This window comes from Amphiprion ocellaris, chromosome 2 (genome assembly GCF_022539595.1).
Source record: "Amphiprion ocellaris isolate individual 3 ecotype Okinawa chromosome 2, ASM2253959v1, whole genome shotgun sequence".
Taxonomy (NCBI): Eukaryota; Metazoa; Chordata; class Actinopteri; family Pomacentridae; genus Amphiprion; species Amphiprion ocellaris.
The window spans coordinates 12,150,695-12,175,418 of NC_072767.1; the positions used below are offsets into that span (position 1 = coordinate 12,150,695).

Consider the following 24,724-nt stretch of genomic DNA (forward strand, 5'->3'; position numbering starts at 1 on the left):
CCACATTGTAGCAGATATTTCCTGAGAAATTATCTCCCCCAAGCATGCACCCAAAGCTACACAGAAATGGTTCAAAGACAACAAGGTGAATGTTCTGGAGTGGCCAAGTTAAAGCCAGGGTCTCAATCCAATGGAGAATGGAGAATATATATATATATATATATATATATATATATATATATATATATATATATATATATATATATATATATATATATATATATATATATATATAAAAAAAATAAATTTAGATTGACCATGATTTAATGTATAAAAGCAAAAAGAGGGTGAAACTAAATACTTTTTTATAGACATTGTAAATAGCTGAAATCATGTTTGATGTGCACATGTCTCAGGAGAACTGCCATGTTTTCCTGCCAAATAGAACAGCTAGAAGGCAGCAACATCAAACTCTGCGACAAAATAATCAAATGTCCATCTCTGCTCAGCCTTTCTTGGAAGGATTTTACACATCAGAGTTAGCTTACAGGTGTGGGGATTCTTACAGGTATGGACTCTTTATCCTGGTATTCCACAAAAGAAAGGACAAACTTCAAACAAACTCATAATTATTTAAATTTCAATGTATTTAAAATAACCAATTGTCCTATTTACGTGGTTTTTGATAATGTTATTAACTAATCAAATGTTGTTTGTTTTCACTAACTCTAATACCAAAGAACTGGAGCAGCAGGGTCCATCTTTAGGATTTGTTCCCTACTCTCACTTCTTATGTTTCCTGTCTGAATCTCTGCTGTCAGTCTTTCAAAGATTTGAAGTCCAAAGTTCATCGTTAGTTGTTTTCTTTAGTCCACACTCCAATTTAATGGTATATTTCTTGGCATTTTTTGATTAAAATATACTTTGTGACTTTTCTCTTTCCATTCACTGTTCCGCTTTTGCTTTGTGTAATTAGTTCTGAAAATGACAACCATGCATGACCACAGAAATATGAAGAGGGCAGCAAAGTCAGTGTGTGTAATGATCTGTGGAAATGCCAACAGTGGAGCATGACAGCCATGTGGAAATAGGCATTGACATACATACACATAGAATCACACGGCAGGCTGTTGCTCACTGTGTCTAATTACAAGTATCCTTTAAAAGAGAGACTCACTGCCATTCACTCCTGCATTATTTCCTCATTTTCTTTCTGTCACCAATTCCCCATGTTTCTGCTTTGATGGTGTTTTCTGTAGGACTGGTGGTGTGAAGGTAATTAACTTGAACTAGGCAAGACATCGGCCATTTTTTCCTTCAGTGGATAGTTGATTACTCAAGGAATAAAAACTGTAAGAGTGGCTGTGCTGTTTGCTGTGTTGGTTCCATATTCTTGTTTTATTTTACCCATATCAGCCACATAACCACACTAACAACTGTAAATTCTGTATTTATCGCTTTAGTAGCCTCTACACTTTGTGCAGGCCTGTATAACAATGCCATAAAAACATCATTTTAAAATCATTCGCCTATTTCATGAGCTGTATCGCCCTTTGCTATGCCTTTATCCTGTCCATCCATTGGGCCATTATTTAATCACATCTAATGGGCTCTCCACACTTTAACACACTGAATTACACTGAAAGGACTAGCAGTTGAAAAGAGTACCTAAACCCACCTGTTTAATCTTATATTGAACAAACTCCTTTTAATACACCTAAATAAAGAAGCATTACAAAGAAAAGTTGTTAAAAGCAATTCGCTTTACAAAATTATATGCAAAGTATTAGAAAAAATTACATTTGGGGGATTTTTATGCTTACTAATAGTAGAATCAACATTCACATCACAAATTTTGTTGCAGGATCCAAATACTAGTATTTTTTGTTAGCTTTTCCTCAGTTGAGAACTGAGAAGATTCTTGAATATAAATACAAATTCAACATGTAATTCAACATGTCAAATTTTCCTCGCATAGAGAGAGTGAATGAAAGTGAGCTGAAAACATAATGCCCGATTTTTTATCTTTTTTTTTTTATTGTTGTTTCTGTTGTCGGCTGAACTGAAATGCAGCCCATTAAACTAGTTATTAACCACCAGTAACTTCCCACTAAAACTTTGGTTTAAAACCACACTGTGGCTTGACAAAATCTCCACACAATAAGACAAGCACGGTCCTCCGAACTTGACTCTTTTTACATGTAACATGGTCACTCAGAGATAAAGTCAGAAACAGCAGGATGTTTTTTTCTCCCATACAGTGTGGAAACAAGCTCACTTGTAAGCTCTTAGGTTACAACTGAGTTTGGAAGTTTATGTGACATTCCCACACTGGTGTTGTTGCTAGCAGGGTCTGTAAAATCATTTAATCTTACAACATAGTTGTTAAGTTAACAACAATGCTGTGAGCAGCAAGTTTCTTTTAACTGCTAGTTGCTGTGCTCCACCTCTGGAGTTGCTTTCTTCAGCTCTGGCAAATGAATCACTGCTGGTTCCTGTAAAATGCATCCCTCCCAAAGCACCAGTGTGGGAATGTCACATAAACTCCAGTATACTGTGAAATACAGAAAAGTCACCTACAGCTGATGGCTTAATCAACATGGTCAAACCTATTTAAGGGTTTGAATGTGACAGAATTTCATTTATATGTAAAAGACTTCATTCTTAACTTACTGACATAATGTAATTATAGCTAACAATTAACGCTAATAACTAACTATAGTAGAGATATGATTATATAGTACATATGTAGTCTCTACTCCTTCTATTAAAATGCAGTCACTGGAAAGGTTACATTTTTTTAAAAATATATTTTTTTTAATATTCTGTTGATACAGAAACTGAAGCTGCAGCAAAAGGTAATCGATTGTTGGAATGATGTCTATATAAATATCAACAAGTAGTTTTTTCAGTGTAGTTTTGCTGACAATCACATGTCATGTGGGACAAACAGGCAACATGTTGAATCTCTGGACTGTCAATCTCCTGCTGTACTCTGAGTGACTTTAACCTGTTAATATGTTTCCACATCATGCGCAGGTGAGGTTTGCTGTGTTGCTCAGTGGTTGTTGTACAAGCAGAATAGAACAGAGTGGGAGCAACAATATTATTTTCTGTAGAGGTGACTTATTATTACCCAACAATAGGGATGTCTATAAAATTTTCTGATGGTGAATTGAACCTCAGCCCTGAGATAAATGTAGGGCCTTAACTGTACAAATTTGTGCCCTGAAACATAGTTGAGCTAAAGTAAAATATTTCATAATCTGAACCACACAGAGGAACATTATTACACTTTTGCAAAGTCTTTCTGTGTTTAAAGTAAGAAAATTGCTGTTTTAGACCAAATGCACTGCATTAAACCGTGTGGTTTAATTAAGATTTGCAAGTTAGAAGAAAGGCAGTGTTTATGAAGTGTACTTTGTAGTAACTTAAGTATGAAAGATGAAACGTGCTAAAATGTATCAAATTAAAGCTGCATTCTACAGGTTATTTTGCACTGTTTATTCACAAAGTATACATCACCACTGACTATTTGAATATTTCACCTGCTCGGACTTGCCCAGTCCTTATTTATTCTGACAACAGCACTGAGGCTCACTGGTCACATATTCACAGCATTAGTTCAGGGATAAGCAGTAAGGTCACATTTACATAAGCAGAGAAGAACTTAGCAAAGCATGATTTGCTATCAGTGGTCATACATGTGCAGTAGGTCAGCTTAAATGTATTCTGTACATGCACAGTACCGTAGTGCCCTTCTGTCACTGCACAGACTCTATTGGACTTGAGGAGATGATGAAATTTACATCATAAAGGAATGAAGCTTAGTCGGTCAAAGACTATAATAACAGCAAAGAGTTAAGCAGGTAGGGTCGTTTAATTTATATTTTTCATTTAAGATGACCTTTGGATGGTAGGAAAGCCTGCCTGCAAACCAAGTGAGGTGACTGGATAACAGTTGAAAGGTGGAGCTCAGTGTGATGACGGAACAAGCTGACATTTATCCTCCTCCCTACGCAGATGCGGAAAACCTTAACGCACCAGTTTCTCCCTACAGAAAATCCTATTTGGTGAATTCTGACAGAGGAAGCAAAGCAACACCTCACTCTACTTCAGTCAGTGTTTTGTCTTGTCATGTAGCAGCCTGTTATACCTGTTGTGTCTTTGCTGCAGATGATCACAGAAAAAGGGTGGCAAATGATGCAATTAATTCTGAGCAGCACCAGCTGTGGCGTGCACATGAAGTCCCACCGGCAAGCAGACAACTATGTGGAGCTTTCATAACGAGCCTTCAGAGTGGAGTGGAGAGTGCATTGCTTACCTGGCTAGAATGACCCTGTTCATTCAAAACACTTCAAAAGAGAAAGAGAATTTTAATTCCAGGTGTAATCAACATGCTTTTAGACAGCATCTCAGATGGAAATTGAAGTGCGGCCCTCCTGAAGGACAAGCTTTTCCAGTGGAGCTTCTAATTTTTTTTTTTTTTTTGAGGCATTAAAGGGATAAATGAAGAATCTTCTCTAATTCATTTGGCTTGCCTTCTACCTGAGCTGCAGATATTAAAAAATTCTCACCTGATTAGTTCCTTTGATTGTTTTGGCGGCTCAGCCAAGCGAAGGATGGTAATTTGATAACAGGAAGCAAATGAGCTTGCTATGCTTTTGATTAAAGGGCTGCAATCATCAGATACAGGAAGGCATCCAGCAGGCCTGCTGTGTTTGCAGCAGTCAGTTGCACATTCTGGTGTGGTTTGCAGGTATGTGCTGAGGGTGAGATGCTGTTAACTCTTTATGCATGGACATACGGGCATTATTTAGATTACAAACTTACACTTGTAACCTACACCTGTAGATTACAGGCCTTTAAAATTGTACTTGACATGCCAGTATTTTGCTTTTTTCTAACTTATAATTCACATTAAAATAAAAATAATCACATCTATCAAAACTTATGATAATGCACAAATTACAATTAACAATATTCAAGGAAAGATATTAATCGCACAATGTTTTTTGTTTTTTTTTAACAGAGAAGATACAGAAAGTTTATGTTTATTTGTATCAGGATTTAATTTTCCAATGCAATCAAATTTTGGTACATTTCCTCAGTGTCTCCTCAGACTCTTAAAAAGTCCTGACACATGCCTGGAATTACAGGAAGGGAAACTTTAAATGTAATCAACGGCAGATTAATGTTATCTTTTTTATTTAGCTTTTATGTTTTAGTGATTTTATAATATCACTGAACAATGACAATTCCTGCAACAGTCAATATCTAACCTTCACTCTGATTGGTAGGTGGTAGTAGCATGCCATGCTGGTTGCGATCTGTGTTTCACCTAGAAAAAGAATATGTTTATCCAGCCATCAATGTAAGGGTTGCGGGAGAAAAAAAAAAACAATAACATGACCCGGAAGCAAATACTGTCGGCTACGCCATGGATAAATGCAAGCTAAATAAGAAAGGGTTTGTAAGACGCCAAATATTTTGGCCAGCTGACACCATCCAACAATTCGTACAAGGCTCAACATAATGTCACAGATCATTTAAATGTAGGAGAATGAGTGGTAGCATGTCTATATAGATTGTCAGTCATTCAGTTCATGGTAAGTGTAAGTTCTTCAGTCCAAGGCAACTCACGACTTTTCTCTACTTATCTACTACTATACTTCATACTGTACTACTATATCGATATTTGTCTATATAAATGAGGATTCCATCCATCCATCCACTATCTATGCACCGTTTAATCCTTATTAGGGTCACGGTGGCTGGAGTCTATCCCAGCTGACTTAGGATGACAGCAGAGGACACCCTGGACAGGTCACCAGTCTATCACAGGGCTACATATAGAGACAAACAGTCACAGACACATTCACACCTATAGACAATTTAGAGTTACCAATTAACCTCAGCATGTTTTTGGACTGTGGGAAGAAGCTGGAGAACCCGGAGAAACCCCACGCATGCACAGGGAGAACATGCAAACTTCATGCAGAAAGATCCCTGGAAGGCTGGGATGCGAATCGGGGATCTTCTAGCTGCAAGACGACAGTGCTAACAACCAAGGCACTGTACAGCCCTAAATGAGCAGTCCAAGATATTTATTCTAACCCCCAACACACATTTCTCACAGTCTGTTAACAATCCAAGACTCAGGTGACGTAAGGTATGCGAGTGCTGTAAAACTACCTTGGGAGGGATGACTCAAGGTGTTAACGGTGGGAAGACAGTCCACGGAGGGATTTCAGGACTGTATTATAAGTAATATATAGTGTCTCCTTAGAGGACAGCAATGTTCATATTCTGGACATACCAGACGGATGGTTTGAGAAACAAGCTCAGAAAGTTGTCTATGGAACTGTCATCTCTCAAATGGGATGGCTCTACGATGTCACTCATCCTGTACTTCTAACACAGTCCTGGGATCCCTCCCTGGACGGTTTTATCACCATTAACACTTTGAGCACTTTGAGTCATCCCCTGCCCAGGTAGTTTTACAACCATTCACACCACAAGGCATGCAAGTCTTGGGTTGTTACTGAATAGTGACTAATGTGGTTTGGGGGTTTAAAAAGAACACAGAGCCTTCTCTTGAAGAACTTAGAATGGGTGGTAAAGCACTCTCATGCAATCTGGAAAAGCACAATCACTCTACTAATACTAAAAAAAAGATTTACCAATCAGGTCATTTGCTGCTACTAATCATCAGACAGAATTCAATACTTTTTCTCTGGCAGGGTTAACCCTAACCCTCAACGCAAGGCAGCGAAAACACAAAAACATCAGTCATATGAATGAATTATCCAAATCATAACATTTCATAAATGACAAATATTTTGTCTGTTATTGTTAACAAATGACTAAATCTGCCTTATTTAAATGCTGAGGTATCACTTGATGTATATAGGAGTGTCTGAAGAGACAGCAATGTATCTAACACTCAAACCAGGTCTTACTGTAACACTATAGACTGTGTTTGACCTTGTGGAGAACTGATGCTTCCCCCTGACAACAGCATCTGCACAGATCTTTGTTGCCACAGCAAGACTAAAACACATATCCACCTGTCTTGTCAGAGTGGTTGTTCTCCTCTTGCCTGAGGATCTGGTCGCATTCTTCCTGAGCCTTCATGTGCTGAACCACCAGAGCGCAGTCTGGGTGGATCGCTTCCGTCTGTAGAGAAAAGAGGCAGATCTTTATTGCAGTCCAGTTACACAAGAAAATGCACAACAGCACAGTGACAAGGTTTAAAAGTGAGTTTACCAGTATGATTTTGGCACTGCAGTGCACATCTCAATGCTGAGTTGTAAGTCCCAATGAGCCAACTAAAGCATAGAGTGAGTCAGTATTACAAATCAGAGAACCAGCAGCCATCCTCCTACAATAACTCCACTGCTTGCGCAGTCTAGCTCTGAGAAACAGGTGAGCAAGGGTGTGATAGTTTAGACAGTGTGAAAAAAATGTGTAACATGAACCTCTATGGATGATGTCCAAAAAAAGACCCTTGTTTGCTTTAGGCTCAAACATGCAGAATGAAAGTCTGCTAAACAACACAAAAAGAAGTCTGATTAATATTGAGAGCAAATTCTTTGATCAGATGAGACCAAGATGAATTTGTTTTAATCAGCTGGGGTCCAGCATGTTTGGGGTAAACCTGTTCAAGACTACCACAGTGAATGCATGGTCCTGAAGGTGAAGCATAGAGGTAAGAGTGTGATGACTGTGCTGCTTGATTCCAAAATGTGTTAGGGAGGGATGGCATTTATAGATGCTACCATGAATATCTGTGGATAAACCAAAATACTGGCTGACAAGATAAGTCTAAGTCTGCAGATATTTGGCAGAACAGGAATAATAAAACACAATAACAATCCAAAGTCGCTCCGGAGTATAAGTCACACCAGTCAAAAAATGCATCATGAAGAAGAAAAAAAACATAATAAGTCGCACTGGACTATAAGTCACATTTTTTGGGGAAATTTATTTTACACAATCCGAGACCAAGAACAGACATTCCATCTTGAAAGGCAAGTTATAATAACAATAGAATAAAGAACAACAGGCTGAATGGGTGTACGGTATGCTAACGTAACATGCTAACAGTTATTCAGAAACACGAAGCATAAACAACATAACAGGGAGGATGAATAGGAGGAATAAAAATAAAGTTGCGAGTCCAAAAAAGCAAGATACCGGTAAGCAAGTTTACCAAACTCTCGATCTCAGTCCAAATCACAAAATCCATTGAATTCAGCATCAGTTCCGGGTTCAATTAATCCGACCTTTCTGAAACCCGACAGGGTGGTTTCAGCTGTCACTGAAGTCCATGCTTTGTCGATCCATTGAATGACTTCCAGGAAAGTTGCATGGCGTATCCTCCTGGTTGCCGGTGAAGCTGTACGCTCCATCCATCATCCACTCCTCCCACAGGTGACGCAAGACTGCCTTAAAGCTCCGGTTCACCGAGATGTCAAGTGGCAGGAATACTTTGGTTAAGTCTCCAGGGAAGATGGCGGGTATGGAGTTGAAAAGGTTTAATTTGTCTTTGAACTGTGGCGTGATGTGCGCTCGCATACTGTCCATTACAAGCAGGGCTTTGCGTGTTTTAAAAAAGCCATTAGGATACTTAGTGTAGCACTTGTAAGCCAAAACTTCAGCATTTCTTGATCCATCCACCCTTTCTCATTCATGGCCATGACAACTGAGGGGGATAATTGGATTTTTGGCATGGTTTTCCATTTGAAAATGACCATTGGTGGCAGTTCTGATCCATCACCACAACATGCCAGCACCACTGTGAAGTGTGATTTCTCATATCCAGTTGTCAGTATATTCACACTCTTTTGCCCTTTCTCTGTGACACTTCGGCCCATGGGGATGTCAAATGTGAGGGGGACCTCGTCCATGTTGATAATATGATCCGGTGTCACGTTGTGCTCAATTAACTGCTTTTCAGCGAACTCATGGAAACTGCCGACCTTGGCTTGGAAGTCTGCTGGCTGTGTTTGGCACACCGTTGTCCGTGCTCTGATAGAGAGGCGGTTGCATTGCATGAAGCGGTAACACCAAGAAGGTCCTCCTGCAAAGTCATTCATATTCGCCTTGGCAACTACCAGGGCGTGGAGACATAACTGCACCGTAGACAAACCTCTTCCGGCAGCACGTTGTTCAAGCACCCATCTGTGAACTTGTTCCTCCAGCTGTGGCCATCTTGCTTTTAGCCTGTGATTAGCTTTCTTTGTTGTCTTCATTGCAGTAAGAGTAACCTCCGCTTTTTGCCAGTCCCTCACAAGTTTCTTGCTCAATCCAAACTTTCTTTCTGCTGCTCGATTACCGTTTTCAGCTACATATTTCACTACTTGCAGCTTGTAGCCTGTAGAATATGATTTTCTTTTTGGGGGCATTTGTGTTCTGTCTGTCTCAGTTGTCTTTAAGTTAATGTTTAAATTAATTTTCAGTGGTACATGAGTAGCAGATACCGGTAGTTGTCACAAGCCTAGAGTGCCTGTAGGTAATGCTTACGCCTTGGTCATGTCGGTGAGTGTGAAATAACATTTAAGAGCATGTGAAATTATATATTTTAATATACACAATTCGCCCCTGAGTATAAGTCGCAGGACCAGCCGAACTATGAAAAAAAGTGCAACTTATAATCCGGAAAATAAGGTACACTAGAAATCACACGAGTTTCTAAAAGAGAAACAAAGTGAAAATTATTACATGGCCAAGCATGTCACCTAAACTGAATCTAATAGAAACCTTTTTTTGCATTTTAAAGAGAAAGTACTTATGGCCTCCAGCAAAGAGCAGCTGAACACAAAAATATCTCTGAAGAATGAAAGAACATCTCACCAGAAATCTGTGCTCCTTACCGAAGAAGAGTCATCGATCAAACAATGAAGGTGGACATATGAAGTAATAATAATCTAAAAGATTGGATTTTTATGAATAAAAAGTACCTGCTTTTGTTGCATTGAGTTCCTATTATGGGACCTGTATTCTTAATGTAGTATATCTATTCTGTTAGCTTTATAATTTGACACAGGAGCAAATACCCTACTGTTCAACTTACAAGTAATGCAGATGCTGTAAGTTGATTTAGACTCATTTGATATTTAAGTGATATGCACATATACTTGATATATCTCTACATTCTGGCAGATTTTTTAAGAGAGATTTTAGAACTTAGTTACAACTTAAAGAACTGATCATTCAGATATTAGTCTGTACATTAATAGGCTGCAGGTTTCAAGTGAACCTTGCAAATGTGAGCATACAACAACTTCCTCTAGACATCTTTCACTTTCTCATTTCTTCTGATGAATGTGAACAGACAGAGGCCAGAAACCTGCAGATCTATTCTAACCTGAGATGAGGAATTAATTTCCTTTGTGCCAAGGAAATGTAAGATTCCAATCTCCAGAATGAATTACATTTGTCCAATCATGTCGTGAAAATGATCTACTTTGTTGTCAAGTTAGAAAAAACTCAGATAATTACTTTGAAGGTGTTTAATTGATTTCTCTAGTGGATGCATTTGATTTAATTTGTGTGAACCATTTCAGCTGCAACACCTGCCTGTGGAACAGATGGAGACACTGCAGGCGAGCATGACCTTTGACTCTCTGCTCTCACAGCACTGCAGTGTCCAGGATTGAAGAGAGGAGGAAGAGATGCTCACTGCTATTCAACAGAAACACCACCTGGTCTGCTTGCAGGACTTTTTTCCCTGCATCTCTGCATGTGTTTCTTTTATTGAACCAGTTGCTGGTGTGTTTCAGCCTTCTAAAACACCTAAAATATTGTCTATCTCACCATTACAATTTTAAAACATTTGATGTTTTGATGAATGTCTTGTACAAGTGTTTGTTCAAAATCAAGTTGCTATGTTGATTTAAATGCAAAGCTATGTTATCTGGGTAGCATGATGCTTCTTTCAAACACATATACAGAGCCCATTAAAAGTATTCAGTCCAAGGTAGTCCAACATTTGAATTTTCAACATTGAACCATGTGAGATATGTGATATATATATATATATATATATGTATATATATATATATATATATATATATATATATATATATATATATATATATATATATATATATATATATATATACATATATATATATATATATATATATATATATATATATATTAGGGCTGGGACTTTAATTTCGATTCATTAATAACGCGTTAAAAATAGTAACGCAATTAATTGCACCCTCCTCAGTTCCCTCATTTCTGGCACACCGGTAACTCTGATGTACACTCCAGCCCAGTAGGTGGCGGTAATGAACCTAAAGTCTGTTTGTAGCCATGAAGAAGAAGCACGGGAAGTACTGAGTGAAGTCAGGCACTGGTGAACAGTGAAGGAAGACCAGATTGAGCTTGTTGGACAGAAAGTGTCCTTTTAAAAATCTTCCCAATGGCAGCTTGGATAAAAGCCTGGTTGTGTGTAAATTGTACAACAAAGAGTTTTCTGGTCACTGCGTCACTTCAAGCCGACGGTATCTCCTCAACGTAAAACATGTTGCTGTTAGCACCAGAGCTAACGTTAGCTACGAGTCATGCTAACGGCTAACGGTGTAGCCATCCCATAATAGGCCACTTTTCTAGACAGTGCTTGAGTTTACAGAAAGTCTTAAAATGTTGAATAAAATCGCTATAATTGCACTTAGATTTGCAGTAATCTGTGAATGTAGCAGACAGATGAAAAATGCAGATAAATAGAAATGAAACATTTTTGTGGTTTAAGTTTTTACTCGGTTGAGGCTCTGCCTCCTTGGAGGAGGAATAACCTAAACAACAAAAACATCTCTTTTAATAACTTAATTATAAACTTTTTGTTTATAAAAAAATTACATAAATAAAAATTGATATTCCTATAAAAAGAACCATCAAAATTCCACCATTTATCAGGCCCAGAAAAGATGAAAACAGAATGAATCTCTGGATTTTCAACTTTCTGAAGCTCCTTGAACTACTTATGCTGATTTTATGAGCCATACAGTGGAAAAAAACAACTAAATTCAGGCTTTAAGTCATCAAAATCACTTTTTTCTATATGTCCCATTTTCCTTTTTTAAAATAAATTTTAAATTATAAACACGTATATGTCTATTCATTGATTCAACTGTCAACCACAATTTTATTTGAATTGAAAAACTTCACTTATTGTATCAAATATTGCTTTGACAAAACTGCAATTAATTGCGATTAATTGATTACAAAGCCTGTAATTTAGATTAAATTTTTTAATCGCGTCCCACCACTAATATATATATATATATATATATATATATATATATATATATATATATATATATATATATATATATATATGGGTCACTTAGAAATGTCTGTATTTTTTGCAAATTGAAGACATATTTGTAGTTTTGTAGGGCCAAGTTGTGAGGATCCCGACAGACAACTGCATTGTCTTGGATACCCTTTTTGAACAAGAGAAAATGCTTCTTAATGTACCTTGTCGGTTTTAACTACAACATGGAGAGATAGTTTGGCTCATCCACCCACCCAGTAAGTTGGTAGCTCATACCTCTGGCTTATCCTACTTTCTCAAAAATATCTGCAAGCAAACTCTTCATTGGCAAAGGTTAAACATGCAAGTCCATGCTGCAGGGATGCTTAGTATTTTAACAAATCTGCCAGTTCTGCCCACTTAATTTGCATTTTGAGATGTGAGCACAGTGCAAGCAGAACTGCAACACGACACAAAAGCCTGTGATAAAATATTATTATTCAAATAGCATGTCCAGATACAGACTGCATGTTCATAGCAGGTGGAACAACCTGTGACAAGGTATCCAAAGGTTGGGAAACATTGGTGTGAGGTGCATTCTGTGGGTACATGTGGGAGCCATTTAAATAAGAAACTTTATCTGATAAAAAAAAAAAATTATGTACTTCAACACTGCCTGTGTACAGTACCCCTTTGAAGTTTTCCCCTTATATTACTTTTCAACCTTGAATCAGGTACATTTTGATTTACAAAAAAATACTCTTTCATGTCAACATGAAAACAGATTTGTACAAATAATGTCAATTAAAGAATACAATTATGAATATAAAATGTAAAATAAGTAAGTTGTAAGTTTTTACGCCTTTTACAGTCACTTAACTGATTCAACACAGGTGTAGCCAGTTGGTGCTAGAAGTCACCCAATTAGTGAATTAGAGTTCATGTTGTGAATGTTCTGGAGGGGCCTAGTTCTCAGTCCAACTGAGAATTTATGACTGGAGTCTGCAGTGCAACCTGACAGAGATTGAGCAGTTTTGTAAAGAAGAATGGGGTAAAATTGCAGTGTCCAGATGTGTATGGTTGACTGAGATTTTTAACCATTTCTCTCCTGTCACATCTTTCCTAACTGTAGGCACATTTTTTCACTGCAATAAAAAGTCTTGCATCTCCATTATGGAAACATCACAGCCATGGCTAGAAGTAGAGAAAATGAAAAAATGTTTCTTGTGCAGTTATAAAACTATAGATAAAAAAAAAAATACACAGAGACATAAACAGAAGTTGAGTTTTTGAAATTATTTTTTTCTTTTAAAGTGGAATCATTATGTATAACATTTGTATGTATAACAAGTGCCCACAGATGTTACCAAAATTGAAAAAAAAAAAAAAATAATGGCTCTACATGCTACAAGAGGGATTTAACTAGGCTCATGTACATTTTTACAACCTCTACAAATTCATATTTTTCACATCACATCAACTATAGAAAGATATTTCACCTGTTGAATGTATTTTCCAACAACTTACTGACAACATGTTCCTCTGTATACTGTTCATGAACCACGTTGCATTTTTTTAATCGATCAAATGCATTTTATTTTCCTCCTCTTAGTCCGTCTTGTCATGTCCTCTCTGTTCTGTGGAAACACGGCCAGCAGTTCACCTGAATCTTCTCACGTGATTGTGATTCACTGCTGAAAAAGGCACGGCTTTTGGGCTACACAGAGGAGTGTAGAATTTTTTTTTTTTTTTTTAACATAATCTAAGTGTATTATTGACTATTTGCTCTGACTGACTTGCACATTCAGACACTTTTGGAAAGTTGAAAATCTGAAGATTTCTCCAGTTTTTACAGTTTCTTTTTCTGAAAAATGGTTGAATTATGGCATTTTATTTTAAGGAAAGCATATCTGTCAAACCCAGTGGTGGACTTTAGGATCAGAAGGTTAAACTTAAGTGTACAAACAAAAGGTATGTAAGCAGAAAGATGGAAACATTTTTAGACCAATGATAACTTGCAGTACAATTTAGTTTTGTCTTGTTTGTAAAGCTGATCCTGCTGCCTCCTTTGGAGATTATAACTCACATGTTGGTATCTGCTGCCATACACAGTAAAGCCAGGCTTTCTGATAAATAATCCTATCAGTTCCCAGCATAACATGGACCGATTTGCTGGGATGAGACTGCATGAGCAACATGAACGATGATGGAGGCTATAGTCAAATATACTCCTTATTTTCTAACAGCTCTCTACTATCTCTGATACTCTCATTTTCTATTTTAAGTATTATCAGACACATCCAGCATGCACCTTACATGAGGGAAGAGAGTTTATTATGAAAAAGCTAAATATTTTCATGATTTACTTCAACTGGGTGGCCTGTAAACTCCTACATCATTTATAGTTTATACCTACAGAAGCAATAAATGACAGCATGTAACCGAAAAACTCTATCTGACAGCCCAGCCTCACCATAAAACAAGACAGTGTAGTGATATCTGTCCTGCAGGTGTATGGAACAAACCGCCTTTATACAAACAAGATAGTAGCACGACATGCTGTCTTATGAAGCAACACGACATGTTTTATAGTTCAGTCGTCTGCCAAACTCATGTGAGGAGAAGCAGAGACTTGCAGATGTTTTCCTAACTTCAGTAGATAATAAAACCCTATTGTGTGTGTGTGTGTGTGTGTGTGTGTGTGTGTGTGTGTGTGTGTGTGTGTGAGAGAGAGAGAGAGAGAGAGAGAGAGAGAGAGAGAGAGAGAGAAAGCAGAGATTGAGTGTCATTTAACCATGCATTTTAATTACACTAACCCTCAACCCTACATGTCAACAGTTTTCATTGCAGCTGTGTCATTTAAATTCAATCAGTGCCTTAACCAGGCATTATATCAGGACACCTGTTGCCTCCAGCCATCTTTACTAAGCTGCCATCATTTACATTCAAAATTTCACAGTGATACAAAGGGCAGGTAATCACCAGGTCTTTAATGTCATTACTGTGTGGTATGTGTGTGTGTGTGTGCGTGTGTGTGTGTGTGTGTGTGTGTGTGTGTGTGTGTGTGTGTGTGTGTGTGTGTGTGTGTGTCTAACATTGGCCCTTTAATGTTTTGAAATGATATCCTACTTTCTTTCTCTCACAGTAGTAGTAGTAGTTTTCATTTTTATGCTGATGACACACTGTAGGGCTGGGCAATACAGCTGAAAAAAATTGCTTCAATAAAATATTTCATTTTAGTCAATATTTATATCTTTGTGGCTTATTTTTTACTTTTTAGGACCCAGACAAAAAAAAACAACAACTTTGATTTGAAATTAACCACCTTTAGCCTGCTAGTCAAACTGCACAGAAAAGAATTTTAATTTCAACATAGCTATAAAAACAAAAATCAGGCTGAAGGAATGATCTCACCTTGATAGACATTAAATAAAGACAGAGGACCATCATAGTGAAGCTGACGCACCGTGCTGAGGTTAAGGCTCAGAGTGACTCACCTGAATCAAGTATCACCAGAGAGAGACCCTGCATTGGCCTCTGCACTCCAACATCAGGTCTGTTTGCTCTGGCCCAGGGAGTGCATTACCCAAATCAAGGTGGTGGGGAACACAGGGTTGTGGGTGGTTTTTGCCTTCTAAGGGCAACTTCTCTTCCCTGTCAGGGCCATTGACTAGCTAGTCTCAGAGGACCTGCATGGAAGCCATGGACAGATTGACTGAGGGTGCAGGAGCTCCATTGTCAAGGTCTGACAGGGAGGGTCCATGCTTGGGGTTTGTTCCTGCTTCTGAACTTTTCATTATGTGCTCGCAGTATGCATCTGATGCAGGATTGAGAATATCAGTTTTACTGTGGTTAAACAAAAAAATATATAAATGATTACAGCTTGTGTCCTTCCTTGGAGTACTATAATGTCTATTAGTAATAATAATGTTGTACTCACAAATACAAGTACTGAGATGTGGGAACGTGGCAACACAGCAGTGGTGGGCAGATCGATCCAAATATCAACATTATCTATACCAACGTTGGTATTAATATTCAACGATACCAGTGTAATGAGATGGATGTTTTAGTTTTGGTTTCTCTCCTGTATGCCTGCACTGCTGTGGTTTCATCAAAGAGGAAACCTGTCTGTCTGTCAGAGCTCCTCCTGTCACAGAGCGGAGCAGCAGTTAATCCTCCTCCCTTTTGTGATTGGATGTTGTACCATCACATGACTCAGCAGCGGCAGACAGACAGGCAAGCAGGTTCAGCAGCTACATCATATATCATAGTAACTTTCATTTCTTCCATGTCTCCATCAGTCTGTTCCTCCCTGATGTGTAAAATGAGCTGTTTAGTTGTTGTGCGTTCCTCAACCAAAACTGAGGAAAGAGGAGACAGAGAGCGAGAAGTCCAACTGAGACACAGCTGATGATCGGACTACAGGCAGGAAAATAGTGAATCACAGAACCCATTACAAAGCCTAGCACCGTAGCAGGGCAAAAACAAAATTAAACAAGAAAAGCACTCAGAGAGCGCAGTAGTCTGCCAAGGCTGCTCAGTTGTATGATTTCCAACAGATAAGTTTCAATTAGTCTGCAGTGGTGGATTTGTAGGAGGATCGCAATCATGTGATCCTCAGCAGGCAGCTGACCATGCGTTCATTTGTTGCCGTAGATATAGTGACATCGTGCCGCTATCTCGCAATGATACAGAAATCTTTAACAAATCTGTGGATCCAGACTATCACCACATCACTTCTAAAATTTAATCACTTGATCCTTGTGTCATTTCTGACCTTCCCTGAAAATTTCATCCAAATCCAATTTTGAGTAATGTTGCTTACAGACAGACAGACAGACAAACATACGCCAATTATCACATAACTCCGCCTCGTTCCTTGGTGGAAAAATAATCACTAATGACATGATTTTATCTTCAAACCACTATATGAAAACGAATGACTGCGGCCCTTAAAATTTCAACACTCTTGAGTGACATAGCACACTTAAGTGCGCTGTTTTCTCCACTCATAGAAAACAACACATCTGGATAAAATCAGTCACTTTCATCTTGGACAAATCTGAAATGAGGACACTATCTCACTCTTTTCAAAGTCATTTTGGCTCACACCTCTCTGAGCACCATAGCCACTGAGCAGCATCTACCACAGTCTGCACTGTGAGGCATTTAGAGAACATTGGTAAATGTAGCGTCTGTCGATAAACAATCATGGTCCCACCTGGTCGCCTGTGACCAGGTGGGACCAGGTGGGTGCAACCAACTGGCCACGTCTGTCGCACAAGTGTGACAACTGAAAAAGTTAGTTTGGAGTATTGATATCGGCCCTGTATTTACTTGGTATAGGATCGATACCAAATCTTGTAGTATCACACTCCACTACAACAAAGACCAACTGAGAAAAAAGACCATCAGACATGTTGGAAAACAAGCAGTCCAACACATTTAAAGGCCTGAAGTAATGGTAATTATTGCTCATTGAAAGAAAAACTGTGTGAATGCAGGAAATCACAGAAAAATGAAAAAGTCTTTGAACTATGATGTGTTATGTTTGGGTCATAATGTCTCAGTTTGCCTTGTTTTTCTCTTCCAGTTAAGCTTTACTTACACAGGAGGCTCTTAAAACTAAAGGTACAACTATACTGGAATTTTGAGGCAGATCCTACAAATAATATAATTTTTAAAAATAAAAACATTGAGCAAAATGGAATGAACATATAGTATATGTTGACCATCTGCTATCCTGCCCTCTTGCCTGATTCTGTACCTATTGGTCTTGTCTGGGCCAGAGACATCCTCCATACGTTTTTTTTCACTTTTTAAACTTTGTGTCCTTACATGAATTTATCTTTGTGGTCCAGGTTCTCCAATGACCTCTCTAATGCATATATATTAAATGTGCATATCCAGTGTAAGGATACTATTATATATCATTTCATCCCAATCCTTTTCTCTCTCCATTCTCCTTTCACCCCTTCCTGTCTTAATATTCAGGAAACAAATTATTGTCACTCAATATTCAACCCAAAAGTCACTTAATGTCTTTGGTTTTTACAGATAACAGCCAAATGAAGAGCACTTACAAGATGTTAAAAAAAAAAAAAAAAAAAAAAAGTCACAGTACATTTCTTCATTTTGGCCTCTGTGTACCAGTTACCTGTGGCCTTTAGAGCTGATTTTAAGGCTTTATGGCTTGTTTAAAAGGCAGAAGCACGACTTCCCTCAGGCTGGTGACAGATGTTAGTGGGTCAATGGACATCTCAAAAGCTCTGGAAGAGCCTTCTCCTGGAAATCAGTGCAGAAATGCCAGCATGTACAGTACCTAACAAATTTATTAGACCACCTGTCATAAAAATGAGAGAACATAAATATTTTAGAAATCTGTCAAAAATTTGTTTCAAACTAAAAATTGTATTGTTATTTATTAGGCAAATAACAAACTGGAACAACTAAATAGTCCTTATTCACATATATTAACCAAACATCTTAATATTTTGTATGACCTTCTTTGGCCCTAATAACAGCTTACATTCTTGCTGCCATTGCTTTTATGGACTTTTTCAAGGCATATTGACCACACTGTGAGAACACACACAGTGCCCTATTTGTCTCAAAGACCATCCAGCATCATAAAGTGCTTTAATTCAGACTCTTTCTTCCTCAGTGAGTTCCCTATGCTTCACCATTTTCAACAGAAGTGAGGAATTTCAAACTGAAATTATGTTTTTTTTACCCAAATTTGAGCCAGCACGCTGGAATTCTCTGAATTCAACACTAATATATAACCACAAAAAAAAAAAAAAAAATTCTGTTCAGGAATGCAAGCAAATAACTGTAATTTAGAATCTCAATTAAAATATTATAATGTGCTTTGCTATTTTTTCTGTTTTTTGCAAAACAGTAAATTTGAAAATTCATGGACAACAACAATAATTCTATTTTAGCATTAAAGATACCATTTTCATTAAAGAGCTACACATACTGGTGGATTAACCATTACAGAAACATAAAACAAATATTTTGGTTATCAGCAATACTGTTTATTTAGGGCAGCAGTAGCAAAAACCTTACACTGAATGGTGGTCTAATAAATTTGTTAAGAACTTGATATACATACATTAACTTAAGAACTGCTCTTATGTTGATGTTTGGGATACTTGTACTTTAGTAAAGTATTTCCATTTTATTCTAGTATATACTTCGACTCCTCATGGAGGAAAATGTACATTTGTTTCCTACTACTTTTATCTGACAGCTATAGTTACTTTCCAAATTCATATTTTACATTAAATTTGTTGTGCATTATACATAGACATTAAAAAGAACATGTAAAATGCTGGTCATAAATAATACATGAGTAATATTAATCCATTACATATAATAGTGTAGCAACTGCAGAAGTCATATTCTTGCACAATTAAAAGCTTTAAATGTTTTACTTAATTTTTGAGTTTTTTAAACTAACATTTGTTATAATTACACTGATTTACTACATCCACTTTGTCTTGTTTCTCTAAAGTTGCACTGCTGTAGCAGCAGGCATTCCAGATGTCCTTCTCCCCAGCAATATTTTCTAGCTCCTCCGGGCAGATCTTTGGATGTTACCAAGACAGATGAGATATGTAATCCGTTCACCAGATCTAGAATAGCAACTCTACTTCAAACCCCAATGGATCTCTGAGCTCCTCACCCTATCCCTACCCAACAGAGAAAACTCATTTTGACCACTTGTATCTAAATCTCTCTGTCATTACCCTCATAGGTGATGGCTGGAACATACATCGACTTGTAAATCCTTCTTCATTATTACAACCCAGTACAATGCCTGTGTTATTGTTGAAGCATCACCAGCTCATGCTCCATTTTGTTGTGACTCATGAACAAGATCCCAACATATTTAACGTCCTTCACTTAGGGCAGCAACTCACCCCCAGCCCTGAGGGAAAAATCCACAACCGAGCACACCATGGCCTCAGACTTGGAGGTTCTGGCTCTCATTCCAGCCACTCAGCGCTCACTGTAAATCACAGTCTGATGAATACAGCTGAAACAGGTCACCCCTAAAAACAGGGGTGTGACTCTGAGGTTCCCAGACCAAGCATCAGGCCCTCACTTTGACTGATCCTTGACATCCTGTCTGTGAATATTACAAACAGGATTGTAGACAATTCAACATATATTTGCTTAACAAAACTTGTCTGAGTTCAAACGAATGTGTCAAATCCATTTCCTTGCTCGTAAAGCATTTGCAGAGCTGATTTCCAGAATTTGAAACTGCATTGTTTGCATCTATGTCTATTGGCCAGAAGTCTTCTTTTAGCCAAAAACATCACAGGATTATTTTATTAAGTATTTTAATTATACTAATGCAAGAAATGATGACATGTAATATGAAAAATGTTGCTCACAGCACCAAAACCACTGACAACTAAAACCCCACTTGATATTTTAATCTTTAAATTCACAGATTTGTTTGTCTACATTTTTATTGTTTAATTATCAGTGCTCTCAACAAGCCCCATCTCTAGATGCAATCAGTAACTAGTTTATAACAACAACATAACACGCTAAAATTCCATTGTACAACACTAAAATAGATGCAGACTCACTGGTGAACATAGTGGCTTGTTTAGCAGCTGGAGACTAAAATAGAGTCAGAGGAAATTGAAAATTGGACTCATCCAGTGCATCAAAACACGTCTTCAGCTGAGTGCTAATGTTGTCCTTTGTCTGCTGGATCTGTAAATCAGCAACCGTTTTTGAACACATTTGTTGTCCCAATTTTGTGAGTAGACATTTAGTCACTGTCCAGTTCACAGTTTGTTCTGCTGACCTCAAGTGGCCATAAAGGTCTATTTATGCAGCTTTAACCCTCCCAACCCTGGAGGCCTCTGTTCGCCTCTGCCAGACCATATCCACTGTTATAATGCATATTTTCAACTTTGAGTAGCAGTTGACAATTAGAACAGACTCAAAAAACATCAGCGTTTACAGACTGTTGACAGTTGAAGAACTGTTGCTAGCTGAAGTCCTGGGAGGGATGCACAGTGGCTTGGTGGTTAGCACTGTCGCTTTGCAGCTGGAAGATCCCCAGTTCGTGTCCCTGCTTCCCTGCATCTTTCTGCATGGAGTTTGCATGTTCTCTCTGTGCATGCATGGGTTTTCTCCAGGTACTCTGGCTTCCTCCCACAGTCCAAAAACATGCTCAGTAATTCTAAATTGTCCGTATAGGTGTGAGTGTGATTGTTTGTCTCTATATGTAGCCCTGTGATAGACTGGTGACAGGTCCAGGGTGTCCCCTGGCTTCACCCTAAGTCAGCTGGGACAGACTCCAGCCCCCCGTGACCGTAATGAGGATTAATTGGTGTATAGATAACGAGTGGATGGATGAATTTCTGCGATGTTTTTTCAGGGGCGGACCCCAGGTTGGGAACCTCTGCACTAAAACATGGCGATAAGCACGCCTAGTAGACATGGCAAAAGTCTTGCACATCCGACCACAGCTCCTAATGAGGTTAGAAACGGAGCAGTGGTCAGAAAATCCGGTGATCTCTGAGGATGTGACACCACTGGAGACACACTGACCATCAGGTCATTATTGTATTATTCTAATCCACTTCAGACTAACATGAGAAACATGAGGGTAGCAGGTCGATATCTGGATGAAACACTTCTCAGTTACACTTGCTGTGTTTCTGACATTTCTGACTTCAACTGAGTAATAAATGTGCAATCAGCTATTTGTGACATTAAGAAAACTTTAGCTATTCCTCAGAATGTTTCAGTAAATAAGCACTACAATAATTTAGAGCGACCTCATTTTTGGACAAGTGTTAAAAACTGCTTTTGATATTTAATCTATGAGAATTCTCCTTAATTTGGTGATTACTTGTCAAACAGAAGAATAAATACAATTCAACTTGAAAAGCGACCACATTAACACAATGTAAGAACTGTGTGTCCAAGTAAATAAACAAATCTGAAAGGAGAAAAAAAAATCAATAACAAGTTCCAAGCTACCATTATTATGATCGTGTTGCCAAAAACGTAAAAATCTGTTCAAGTATCTTAATCAGTCTATCAAAATGAAGATGGTCACTTTTACCTCCTATCATTAGGAACTCTTTGTTGGGACATGATCGTGGTAGTATTTCTTCCATAACACTGGGAAATTATGAACACTACAGTGAAAGGCAGACTGCTTTATTCTGTACACACGCAGAGCTGCAAAAAAAACTGTTTATCTCAAATAAAAAAAAAAAACCAGCCTCAAACAACATCCACAGCAACACACTTGTTCATTCAGATGAATGTCTCCAGCAGACTCACCGCATCCCGAACCGCCAGCTGCAGGAACAGACCCAAGTGAAGCAACGTGTCCGTCCACTTCATCCTGAGGCTCCCACAGAGGAACACGCGGTGAAAGAACATTTTTACGCTTGTAAAAGTTCACGCGTAAAGGTAGCGATGTGTCCAATGACAAAGTCTTGGAGAAGGAGAAACTATTTCCCCGTTCAGTTTACACAACCGCGACAGTCCATGAACTGAGCAGCTGCCTGGCAGATTGCCGGGATGAATGTCGTCGGTATCCGTTGAAGGTCCGCAGTACGCACCGAGGAGAGCGGAGACCGACGGAGCCGGAAAAAAAGATGCGCTCCGCTCTGAAAGCACCGAGAGGGGAGGAGGAGAGCTGCGCGCTGACACACGAGACAGGACTGAAAGTGGAGAGATCTTCCCTGCATCAGTCACAGTGTGTGACTAGAGGGAGTTAGGACTCAGTCTAAGGTCCTACGTAAAACCAACATGCCTGTGCTCAGTATAAATACATCCTAACGCATGTTACACTTCATGCTTCCCCGAATACATTGAATCTGAAAACCATAACCATCAAAAGACAAAGCAAACACCTCAAACACTGTTTTGAGAAAGCTCCACAAAACACAGCAAACTAACAGAGGTAAGATTTGAAAAAAAAAAAAAAACTTTTGGTAGACTACTGTTTCAAAGTCAAAAGTTATTTTATTTCATGACTAATTTTTGAAGCATTTGTGTTGTTTGTGGGCAAATTGTCTTATATCCACAATGAAACCTGAAAATTGATCTTAGTAATTCAAAATATTCTGAATAATTCTTGTATTGTCATAGCATCTAAAGTACAAAAAGCCCTTTTATTTGTGAAATCTGAAGGCAATTAAAGCATCCTTGTCCATCTTGTAAATAGAGACAAGACAGAATTGTAATTACTCCTCTATTTGCTATACCCGTTTAATCTTGTGTCCGGCTGTAGATGGGCAGGAGTCTGTCCCAGCTGACTGGGGGCAAAAGGACATTTCAGTAGTCCATCACAGGGACACACAGAGACAGACAAACACACACTCTCAGTCTGACCACCACCAGTTAACCTCAGCATTGTTTCTGGACAGTCGAAAGAACAGAAAGAATAGAAATACTTTATTGATCCCCAAGGGAAAATTCTCTAGTAACAGTATCAAACTGCACCACTGTGCCAATTGTATTTTCTTGGTAAAATAACTGCAATCAGTGATTCTGCAGCTAAAGCCTATTTCATGACCAGAAACATATGGCAGTTCATGTTAGCAAACTGAGCAGCCTTCTTTAATTGTAAGATGATATTCATAGTGGTTCTACTTCCTTTTGTGCAGTCACTGCAGTCCTTTGTCAAGGACAACATATCACAGAGCAACCCTGTCTCTCAGAAATGCATGTCCTGTTTAATTAAACAGCATAGTCACTTGATAGAAGTGTGTCTTCTCACTAAAAGGTAAGACTCTGACATTGTAGGACAGAACTCCGCTTTGAGACACTAACACTAAAAATCGGAAGGTAGGATGGTGGCGTAAGGAGACTGTGGTTCACATCCCATGTAGGACCTTTAGGCCAGTGTTATACTTTGTTTATCCACAAGTACGCAAGGTTATTCAAAAAGAATGAACTGATTTAGTTACGCAATATTTTAATAAGGAAAAGCAACAGAAAACTCCCGCCAAGCTACAAGTATTCTACTCACAATCAACTTTTATTTGATGTTTAAAGTCATCAAATGACATCGAATAACAACAGCGATCAACTCAGTGGATCGTGATATGCTGATACGCATCTGGGAGAAATTCTCTTATCGCATTGATGTTGCCCGTGCTGTAGGTGGTGGCCACATTGAACACTTGTAAGACAGGAAATAAAAGTTGATTGTGAGTAGAATACTTGTGACTTGGCTGGAGTTGTCTATTGCTTTTCCTTATTAAAATATTGCATAATGAAATTGGTTCATTCTTTTTGAATAACCCTGTATAAGGAGTGGGCTGGAAAGGAGCAACAGTAAAGCAATAAAATTAATGGTAAAGATGTGTTCATTTGAGACGTTCATTTGCTGATCTGTCACATACAAGAATAGGAATATAATTAGTGGCAGACTGGGCTGTAGACAGAGAACATGGCATGCATTTCTCGATATGCACGAAGACTGGAAGTGCGGGAGTGAAGTATGATAGA

General features: G+C 38.3%; 1 protein-coding gene across 1 annotated transcript in view; it reads right to left on the reverse strand.

The window, feature by feature from the left end:
* Positions 1 to 22,916, reverse strand: part of ghrhrb (growth hormone releasing hormone receptor b) — a 51,843-nt gene extending 28,927 nt beyond the window's left edge. The window contains exons 1-2 of the mRNA XM_035956695.2: positions 22,544 to 22,916; positions 7,011 to 7,119 (exon numbers count right to left, since the gene is read on the reverse strand). Coding sequence (XP_035812588.1) covers positions 7,011 to 7,119; positions 22,544 to 22,645 — 211 coding nt within the window. The 5' untranslated portion in view covers positions 22,646 to 22,916. The remainder of the gene's footprint in view (positions 1 to 7,010; positions 7,120 to 22,543) is intronic.
* Between the last annotated feature and the right edge of the window lie 1,808 nt (positions 22,917 to 24,724).